This window comes from Prunus avium, chromosome 5 (assembly GCF_965620075.1).
Source record: "Prunus avium chromosome 5, drPruAviu1.hap1.1, whole genome shotgun sequence".
NCBI lineage: Eukaryota > Viridiplantae > Streptophyta > Magnoliopsida > Rosales > Rosaceae > Prunus > Prunus avium.
The window spans coordinates 19,994,691-20,006,061 of record NC_142288.1 but is presented as its reverse complement, the minus strand read 5'-3'; the positions used below and the strand labels follow the sequence as shown (position 1 = coordinate 20,006,061).

The 11,371-nt window shown below is 37.3% G+C and overlaps 1 protein-coding gene across 1 annotated transcript; it reads right to left on the bottom strand.

Annotated features, from left to right (window-relative positions):
• Window positions 1-6,943: 6,943 nt before the first annotated feature.
• Window positions 6,944-10,173, bottom strand: LOC110753669 (Bifunctional inhibitor/lipid-transfer protein/seed storage 2S albumin superfamily protein). Its single transcript, XM_021954612.2, has 3 exons — window positions 9,752-10,173; window positions 9,576-9,620; window positions 6,944-7,302 (listed from the first exon to the last, which is right to left on the bottom strand). The coding sequence occupies exons 1-3, from the start codon at window positions 10,071-10,073 to the stop codon at window positions 7,220-7,222; spliced, it is 450 nt and encodes a 149-aa protein (XP_021810304.1). The 5' UTR covers window positions 10,074-10,173; the 3' UTR covers window positions 6,944-7,219.
• Between the last annotated feature and the right edge of the window lie 1,198 nt (window positions 10,174-11,371).

The window sequence follows — 11,371 nt, the reverse complement described above, 5'->3', positions numbered from 1 at the left end:
TGTTTGGGTTAGAGGGACTGATTAGCAATATGCTTGCCTTGACTAGGCTCTTCTAGTAGCTTCTTCTATGTAGATAGGGATCAAATTATATGCCCAATTTTTGGTATAAAAATTATATTCCCATTTTAATTAGCTGAAAATAATATAAGGACATTTTTATTTTTGGTAAATATTATATTTTAACCAAATTAGAGTGGCAAAACCCAAGCAAAAATTCTCAGGGCAACCAAAGCGCACAGGCACAAGGGGTTAAAAGTGGCATTTCATAAGTAGTGTCATTTTGGGGAGAAACACTTGTGTTGGAGGGGAATAGCAAACACGTTTTTTTTAAACCTAGCTCACAAGAAGAGCTCCTCCAGCCATGCACCAAAACCGGGCAAAAGGCCCCTCGGGCTAGCCCATTGCAGCTCCAGCGGAAGAAATGAAGCCCGGGCAAGTGGTGGGTCCTACGTACCTGGGCAAGCCCACGGGCAGATCTTGCCTGGGCTGAAGCCCGAAGGCGCTGACGTCAGCCCTCACCAATTCAAATTTTTTTTACCGTTGGCGCGTGAATTTCACGCGCCAACAGTAAAAAAATTTCACTTCCGCTAGCTGACGTCAGCCCCTGCAGGTCCCAACGGGCAGAAGCCACGTGGCGATTCCCCAGCTCTCCAATCATTTTTTTTGCAGAAATCCGACGATCCTCATTTTTTCCGCCAAAAAAATTGCAAAAAAAATCGAAAAAAATTCAAATTTTTTTTAAAAAAATACCAAAAAATTATGTATTTTTTTCCCTATAAATACCTATCAATTTAACTTACCTTCCACACCAAATCTTCATACCAACTCTTCTCCTTGCAATATTTTTTCCATTCCACTCACATTTTTCTACAAGTTTCCATTTGTATCAAAAAAACAAATGGCCTCTTCTGTCGAAGCCCGAGGCTCTTGGAGTACTGTTGAAGATGTTGTGTTGTGTGAGTGTTGGGTGAAAGTTAGTCATTGCCCTATATCCGGCAATGAGATGAAGTTTTCTCAAATGTGGAAAAAAATTCATGAAGAATTTGTTGAAAGATTCGGTTCGGGGCGCACGGAAATGGCCTTAGCCTCTAGGTGGAAAATTTTGAATAAAGAGTTAGGCAAATGGAGGGATGCCTTGGCAAAAGCTAGGGCGAACCATAGAAGCGGTCAAAATCTTACCGATGAGGTAAAATATTTATAATTCTCGTTTTATTTAATTTAATGTATCAATTTTTTTTCTTGCATATTATAATTTTTTTTTCTTGCATTTCTAATTTATTTATATTTTGTTGCATAATAATTTTTTTGCTTGCATTTGTAAATGCTTTATATTTTCTTACATATTTATTGTTTTGTTGTATAATCATTTTATTTATTGCATTTATAAAATGTTTATAATTTGTTGCATAATCAATTATTTTCTTGCATTTCCAAATTATTTATATTTTCTTCTATATTCTTTTTTTTTTTGTTGCATTTGCAACTATTTATTTTTAATAGATCATACAAGCACAAATGTGGTTCGGAGCGACGGGGCAAGGCAAAAAAACTTTCCATAGTCACGAATGTTGGGAAATTGTGAAGAATTGTTCGAGATTCAAAATCATTTGCACTACTCCGCCGGTTATGTTGAATGAGACGCCGCTTCACGATTCGTCGACAACCGATTCGCCATTGGACTCCCCAATGGATCAAGACTCACCACTCCCACGTGCGCCAAGACCTATTGGGAGAAAGGCGGCAAAGGCAAAGAGAGGGAGCACTTCGAACAATGAATGTGCACAATTTTTGGAGCAAATAGCTAAGAATAGTGCACTGAGACTTGAGAGAGAGTTGAAACGAGAAGAAATGGACAAGGCACAACAAGAAGCATTTTCAATTCAAAGGGCGAAGGCAGAAGAACAAGACATGGAGGATAGAGAGATGAAAATCATGTCCATGGATACCACCCATATGTCTCTTGACACAAAGTCATACTGGAAAATAAAACGAAGGGATGTGATGAGAAGAAAACTTTTCCAAGACGACGGACCTAGCAACACGGATTGGTTAAATGATGAAAACCATTAGGTTGTATTGAAACACCTTTGCCATATGTTGTATTGTTGTATTGTTGGATTATCCTTTAATTTGTTGTATTGTTGTATTATCCTTTAATTTGTTGTATTGTTTCCTTTTTATTCAATAAACAAAGCATTAAATAATATTACTATTTATTAAAAACCTTTGAGCATCAACACAAAGATTAATTAAAAACACACCTTAATTTATTGCAAACAACACACAAAACAAACCATACATAAAAGCATAATAATTAAAACAAGCATAATTCCAAAAAACACCACACACAAAATAAAGCATAATTAAAAACAAAGCATAATTCCAAACAAAGCACTAATTTTGTCTTCATCCATTGTGATTGCCTTTCATCTCCCACAAGTGCTCGATCAAGTCAATATGACGCCTCTCATGAACATACGAAGATTGCATTGCTTGGTAACGATCAATCATGGGGTTGTTGAATCGACCATCTCGAACTAACGGTTCGTGCTCCAATAGATGTCCATTTGGTCCCATCGGCCTTTCATAAATTCTTGTCAAGGCCGTGTTTATGGGATCCGGTTCGTGCTCCTCTGGAGCTTCATAATCATACTCATCCTCCACAATCATGTTATGGAGGCTGATGCAAGTCATCATAATGCTTCGCAGCACCTCTTCATCATACATCCGAGCAGCGGCCCTAATAATAGCCCAACGAGCTTGCAAGATACCGAAACACATTTCCACGTCTTTCCTGTAACCTTCTTGAAAGGCAGCAAAGCTTTTTTCCTTCTGGGATTGAGGATTCGGAATTGTTTTCACGAATGTCGTCCACCTAGGATAAATTCCGTCGGCAAGGTAGTACGCACCAGAGTATACAGTGTTGTTGATTTGGTACGTGATCTGGGGAGAATGACCTCGCAATACATCATTAAACACTGGAGATTGACCAAGCACATTGAGGTCATTTTGAGATCCGGCCACTCCGAAGAAGGCATGCCAAACCCAAGTGTCGAATGAAGCTACGGCCTCCAGAATTATACTTTTTTGGCCCTTTCAATTCCCATAATCTCCTTGCCAAGCTGTTGGGCAATTCTTCCACTGCCAATGCATGCAATCGATGCTTCCAATCATTCCTGGGAAACCTCGAGTCTCAGCTTTTTGTAGAAGCCTTTGGAGGTCCCTTGGAGAAGGTCTGCGAAGGTACTCCCTTGTGTAGAGATTTTCTACTGCATCACAAAATCTCACCAAGCACTCTAGGATAGTTGATTTTCCCATCCTTGCAATCTCATCCACCTGCTCTGCAGATGCCCCATAAGCAAGCATCCGCAAAGCAGCTGTAAGTTTTTGCTCCGGGAGAAGACCCAAAACTCCACAAGCATCATTCTTTTGAATGAAGTATGTGTCGTAATTACAAATATCATGCATGATTTTTTGGAACAAATGTGGCTGCATTCTATATCTCTCTCGAAACTTAGAAACAGGATATAAGGAATTTGGGATAAAGTAATCTTCCATGAGATTCTTACCCCGAGATTGCCTGCGTCTATCCACATTATGAGCACGACGACAGTGGTGTTGCCTTGATTCATTAAGCATAGCGAAGGCTACAAGCATTTCGTCCTCTTCTTCATCGGCCTCCTGATCTTCCTCAGCACGTCTCCGCCGGATTTCTTCCTCTTCTCTCTCTTGCCTCTCCAACAACCTCCTCAAGTTTGACATTGAGAGTAAAATATGTATTGTAAAATCTGAGAATTGAAGGAAAAGAGAATATGTGGTGTGAGATGTATGAGTTGATGATGTAGTTATATAGAAGGATTGAGAAGATAGAGATGACACGTGGCGCAATTTTATAGGATGAAAATCTTATCTGAAATATGACATTATGATTTTTTTAAAAAAATTTGAAAACCTTATCTGACATGGGACACGTGGCGCAATTTTAGAGGGTGAAAATCTATCTGAAATATGAGATTATAATTTTTTAAATAAATCTGAAAATCTTATCTGACATGGGACACATGGCGTAATTTTATAGGGTCAAAATCTCATCTGAAATATGAGATTATAATCTTTTAAAAAAAAACTTAAAATCTTATCTGACATGGACACGTGGCAACCAAATATATTATCCGAAAATTTTATCTGAAAATGTTATCTGAAATTTGAGGTGATAATTTTATAATAAATAGTGACACGTGGCAACCGAAAATATTATCTGACAAAATTAATTAATGGTTTAAAGTATTAAAAAATTGAAATAAAGTACAATGAATAGTATTTGCCCTTGCCCTAGCCTTCAATGGGTGGAACCAACTAAGGCAAGGCTGACACTATTCACATGAATAGTGGCAGCCCTTGCCTTGCCTTAGCCTTGCCTTTGCCTTCATGGGTGGACTTGCTCGAACAGAGGCCGACGAATCATGGTGTATCACGCATGATAACTATTTCATTTGACATACCGTGATTGGTCAAGAATAACAAAGCTGTGTTATCTCCGTTTCACACAAGTTTTTCTAAATTTTGATCAAAATGGTTCTAGCCCCTCACTCCTTGCTCCTCCCTACACTCAAAATCTTGTGTTTCAATTCTCCATCTTTTAATATCGCTTGTATTAAAAATTATTTTAAAAAGAGGAAAATTAAAAAGACATGCTCAAACAACAGTAATGTAGAAAACATAAAAAATGAACTAAGGCCAAATGGTCCGAAATCTAGCCATAACCCTTCTTAACTTTTTTAGTTTTATTTTTGGCATAACGGCTTCTGAGCTGATTTCAATATGACCAGTTCTGGAAAGTTTGAAAGTTTTGTTGGGTGTCCAAAGCAATTTTGTGTGTCCACGGACCACTCTTGGGTTGGTTCTAAACAGAACTCTTTTTTTAACAATTATTCCATTCCAGGGAGCATTAGCCCACTTTGTTTTAAAGAAAAAGCCCAATAGCAAAGCAAGCATCCTCCAAGTCCGATACAGTCCAATTCTACTATTCCATTACTCTTTCTTTTCTTTTTTTTTTCTTTTTCTTTTTGATCAGGTAAAGGAAGAATTTGATTCCAACAAATCCAAAGTACAAATAGGTTCTCGACCCCAAAAAAAATGTACAAATAGGCTCTATAACATTTTCAGATTTTTCCCATTTTGTTTTCTACCGGAGCCTCTCTTCTTGTGACTGTTTATTTATGTTTTACGTTGTCACTTCTCAAAGATATTCTTAACTCAGTTCTTTGAATAAGATTTTAATGTGTATATTTTATAACAAAGAGAGAGAGGGAGAGAGAATTATAATTTCTTCTAGGAGGAAGCTATTCATGGTTTTGGTCATGGAGACGAGGAGTCTATACCTTTTTTTCCCCCTCTTGCTCTAAATATTCCAAACAATATTTTCTTTCCATAAGGATATTTTAATATCTTTGTCAATTCTATCAAGTTTTTGTCTTGATTGTCATCTTCCAAGAGTGTGAAGTTCAAGTGAAAACGACACTAAATGTACTAGTGTATTCTTTTTAACTCACTAATTGTCATGATTTCTTCTAACAAAATGAAAACGATAGACCAAATGATCATTGACGATTGAAGTATTTATGCAAGAATGATAATCCAAAACGAAAAATAGCATATTTCATATCATGTACATGTATTAAATTTAGGATGGTAATTTTCCCACTTCCCTTTTATTCACCTACACTCCCTTTTATTTTTTTAATATTTTTTATTATAAGATAAAAGAGAGTGTAAGTGAAAAAAGAGGAGTGAGAACATACAATTTTTTAAAAATGGAGTATAAGTGGATAAAAATGGAGTGGGAAAATCAGTACACACATTAAATTGATTAACTAAATTATCTTTCCCCTCAACCCTATGGACACGCATTAAATTCATTAAATATTATGTTTCCCTCAACCCTCAACCCTTGGAGTTGATTCAGTCCACCGAGAGATTATAAAATATTACTGTAGTACGGTCACGTGGTACATTTTGTACACGTGTTATAATATAAGTGGATATTTATAGATACTATTTCCTAAAATGGGGGAAAATAAACTCAGTCATCCATTTATATTATAACACATGTATGTACTACGTGGCCGTATTGCCTAGTATTCTATAATTTCTCCAACCCTTGTGATATGCAATAGCCAACGAGACAATTGTTTTCAACTTTGAGAGGAGAACAAATTCAAATTTGAGGTGACTTTTTTTTTGGGTGAAAAGACGGGCCATGCCCAAAAGAAAACACTAAACTACATTGTTTTCAACTTTGAGAGGAGAACAAATTCAAATTTGAGATGACTTTTTTCTTTTTTGGGTGAAAAGATAGGGCCTTGCCCAAATGAAAACACTAAACTACAGTACAAGTAATTTGAGGTGACTTTCAGTACAAGTAATAGGAATGGAAATAAAGAGAATGATTTTCATTCATGACTTCTAATGCGTTTGCTTACATGATTGTGGGTTTTACCTAAAACTCTTTAATCAAATACTCTAAAGAATGGGAATCAGATCAACTATCCCCCTTCTAGTTGATCTGATTCCCATTTCTTGTTTATTCTATTCCATTTATTCCCATACACATTACTAGTAAGTAAACATTATGAGACACTTTAATTAACAAAGTTGATATCAAAATGTTTCATGTTTGACAAAAATTTCTGCACAGTTGGGGACACCATAGAAGTAAAATGCCCATTTCTACATATAAGGCGTGCAAGAAAAGGCTAAAAAGAGCAAGGTTGCCCGGGGGGTGGGGAATTATATTCTTATGGGAATAAACCTATATTGGTTTGTCTTTATACGCAACCAATTCGGAGGCCAATTAACCTCTTCAACGACTAAAAGCTATTTTAAATCACGTGAAGCCCACAGTACCTAAATTACAACAAAGATTGATGCAAATTACAAACACTTAAAGAAAACCAACATGATTTTATTTCGTCCGACATTTGAAAGAAATAGCCTGGTGTCAATGGTGCCATCAAAAGCACCACACACACGATGTAACCTTCAAATTGTGCAACACAGAACATAGACAACACTTACTTACTGACCAATATGATCTAATCAAGATTAAAAAATGCTAATCAAATAAATTTATATAAAACAACAACAATAGCAAATAACAACATCTCCAAATCTGTGAACTCAGGAACCCTAATAGCGATCTGATCTTTGCATTGTTTACTCAATGGAACATGACAGAAGCCCAAAATAATAGCAGAGCAGAAAACCCAGTCCACGCTATCTTGCTTGAGCCTGCATTGTCCCCTGCAAGATTAAATAAAATTCATATAGCAAACGAGGGTTAGCTCAGTTGACCAAGACAGTAAGTCCGGATCCCTTTCAAGTTGGAACCAAATTCAAACATTCATTTCCGTAGATTAAATTAATTTAAAATAATTTAAACTATAGCTTTTATTTATAAACAAAATAATAATATTCATATATAAATTGGTTTAGCAAGCAAGTTTCAGCCTATTTCAAGTAATAATTTTCAACAATCTGAAAGGGCATGACAGACCGTCGACTGCTGAGGACGAAATGGTCCAAATATTATTTTGCGGTCGAACTCTGAATTTTCAGGAGACAAAAAATACGTATGCCAAAAGGTAGAGGACTTGCTTTTGAATCTTCTATGGGTCAGTCAAACTTGGAAGGCACCAACTAAATGTCAAAATTAAATTACACCCGAACACGTGGCATGGATCTAATCAGCCATCTCTCATTTTACCTACTGATTCTCACTGGTCCAATCACACAAGAATTGCAAAACAGGGGAAGTGAAGGCAATGGAAAATGGTCGGAGAACAACTTTAGATACCAACTTGTGTACCAATTCTCTAATAAAGCGTGGGACCCATTGTATTAGTGGGCTCTACCTTTATTAGAGAGTTAGTACACAAGTTGGTATCTAAAGTTGGTCTCCCTATCATAACCCAAAGGCAATTCAAAGTTTTTATATTTTACAAGGGAGCCGATTTTCCCACTCTCCTTTTCTCCACTTACACTCTCTTTTCTTTTTAAATACTTTTTAATTAATTTAGTCAATTTTATTTTATTTATTTCCTATTCTGACCTTACCTGCATTAATTTCTTGCTACTTCATTTTTATATTCTTTTCTTTTCTTTATACTTAATTTTCCTTCTTCAATAATTTTTTTTCAACTGCTCCACCACTCTTCTCTCTCAACACCGCCCCACCAACCACAAAGCCACCGTACCCTTTTTTTTAGCTGACCCTCCTACAACCACCACTCTCTCCACCTAAACCCTTATTGAAAAAAATACTCAAAACCCCCACGTCTCCACCCCTCATCTTCTTCTGCCTCGCTGCACCACCGCCCAGCCCCCTTCCTAATACCCACCCATAAGCCGACCCACAAAGGCCAGATCTGGCCTCCCCCATCCCAGTGCCCCCAGCTTCATCATCACCGCCAACCCAACCGCAAACAAACCACAAGAATCGCAGTGACCACCCAAGCCTCAACCTACACAACCAAATCGTATCACAGCGTTGATACTCACAAAATTGAATTTGCCACCTCTCTCCCAGCACCTCATTAAGTCGAACTCGCACCTATTTCAAAAACTAATTCTCTACTCTATATGCAAATTTAAAAACAAAAAATTGAAAAGAGAGAATGAATTCAATTCAGTACAATAATTTTCCCTTTGTGCCTTAACTTGTATTTGGTTAGAGAGCGAAATAGGGCTTATGGGATTTGGCTGGGGGTGGTGGTGGACATCGAAGAGGAACATGAGCTTTGGAGAGGTTGTGGCGAGCTTGTGTTGTTGGGGCTGGGCATGCGGGTGGGGGAAGAAGGAAAGACATAACAGAGAGGGAGACGAGGTGGGTGGTGGTGAGTGGTGGGTTTTGTGTGGTTAGCTTGGGAGAGAAAGATCAAAGATCAATTGCTTAATATTACAAGAGCTGAAATTAAAGTCACAAATTTTGTTTTTTGTTTTTTATTGTTATGTTAACTTTTCTTAATTTCAATTATATAAAAAAATCTTAATTTAGGTAAGGGTAGAGTAGGAAAGAGAGAGAATAAAAAAGAGCAAAATTGATTAAAAAGTATTAAAAAAGGAAAGGGAGTGTAAGTGGAGAAAAGGGGAGTGGGAAAATCAGCTCCCATTTTATAATGGACACGCTATCTTGAAAAACTCACCTAACTCACATCTGCAAACTTAAACCAAGACCTACCCAGAAAATTTTATTTTATTTATGAAAAAAACATAATAAAATAGAAACCCAGGATTTAAGCCTCAACTCTTGCTCATAATAATCAGTGACCATAAAATCCAACTCTGCTAATCAGGATTTAAGTTACCCAATTCAAATTGGGTCTTGAAGAAGACCCTAAACTCAGCTTATGATATAAAATAACAAACAACATTATCAGTGAGTAAAATTAAAACCCAACTCTTTTATCAGGATTTTCAGTTACCCAATTGACTTTTGAATTTGATGACCCTAAACTCAAATTTTGATGCAAATAATTATTTTGAATTTGGTAAACATAGAAGAGAAGTTTGGTTACCTGGGCTTGCAGGTGGGGATTGTGGAGTGGGAGCACCAAGGGCAGCTGCAAAAACCAAACATTAACACCACTTCAATCAAATTTGCTCGTTGAACAATTAAGATCTGAAAACGGTGTGTTGAGAAAATCCAATTAAACACAAGGGTGTATTTATCAGATATCTAGCCTCCGCTTACCTTTGCATTTGTTGACGTCCATTTTTTCGCCGCAGGCGGTGGCGATTCTGAGACCCGAAGTGGTGTTGCCACCATAAGCCTCGAGAAGTCCAGGCTCGAAGAAGAGGCTGCAGAGGCAGGTGAACTGGGTGGCAATGGTCTGTTTGATGCCGGTGCAACACGTGGCGGACGGAGGATTCGTGTTGTTGAGGTAGCTTGCGCAGGTCAACAGGCCCTGAGCACAAGCCTGCGTCGTATCGTTTGTCTGTCCGAAGCAACTGGTCATGCTCAACACCACAACCGCCATGGCCATGGCCAACATGGACATGTTGGAGCTGCCCATTTTCTTTTTCTGGTTTAGGTGTTGCTGCTTTTGCTCTCTTTGTGTTTATTGGAGAGAGATTTTGGTGGTGGCTTTGCTCTGCCTTCTGAGGGCCCCTGTTGGGGTTTTTATATAGGATATATACAGCTGTTGGCACACGCGTTTTGGTTCGTGGAGAAAATATGTGGCGCGAGTTTATAGAGCGTTGATCTACTCGCTGCTTAAACTATTATAATTATTGGTATAAAATTACAAGGGGGATTTGCTCAGAATTTTCGGCTGGATGCTGGAAAATGGCAGCTGTTCAGGGTATTATCACATAGTCAACATGGACGTTTACATTGGTTTAAATCATACGGGGTTTTTACTCATTGCTAATTGTTCAACATGGAAGTTTACATTAATAGTTTAAATCATACCGGGTTTTTACCTATTGCTAATTGATTTTGAGGTGGATGCTCAAAGTATCTCATAAGATAGAAACTTCAATACAACGGGAATAATACTTTTTGCTATCCCCGTTACAAAAAAGTTTTTCTGCTCCAATTGTGTTTTTTATTTTTATTTCAATTGTAGTTTATAGTTTTGAGAGTTATAATGATTAGGAGCCGATAACCAACCAACTCTTTTGGTTTAGTTGTACTTCTTTTATCAATGTTAAAAGAGATCCTAAGTTTGAAACCTTCCCACCCAATTAGGAGTCAGTAAGAATAAACTAATTATGAAGAATATAATATCATAATTGAGTGGATATATCTTTAGCCACAACGAACCATTACAAATATGGGGAAAATCTAACATCAAAATTAAGACAATTTGGTGCACCTCCATTAACAATCATGCGGGACCAAAGAAACTCTGGCATAGGCATCCCCACTAAGATTGCAAACTCAAACAATCAAAAAGAGATAAAGCTTGAAAGAACCAAGCCAGAACAATACAAATAAAACTCTCACAAAAGAGATGTGGAAAACCCTCACAAAAGAGATGTGAAAAACTCTCACAAAGGAGATGTGAAAACTACACAAAAACTCGCGACTTATTCAAAAAATAAAAAAACCAAATGACACTGGATTGCAACCCCATAGTCACAAAGACAACCCATTGTACGCAAGCACCAATAGATACAAGATTCATACAAATCAACTTTCCTCTTTAACAAATAGAGGAAATACATCGAAAAAAGATAGATACGTAGAGATCTATAACAGAATTACACCATAAATGAGCCAACGAAATAGAGAGGGAGACAATGCCGAAGATAAAGACAAAGAGGATGGGAATGGGAGGAGGTGGAGATGACAAGAAAAAGAGAGGAA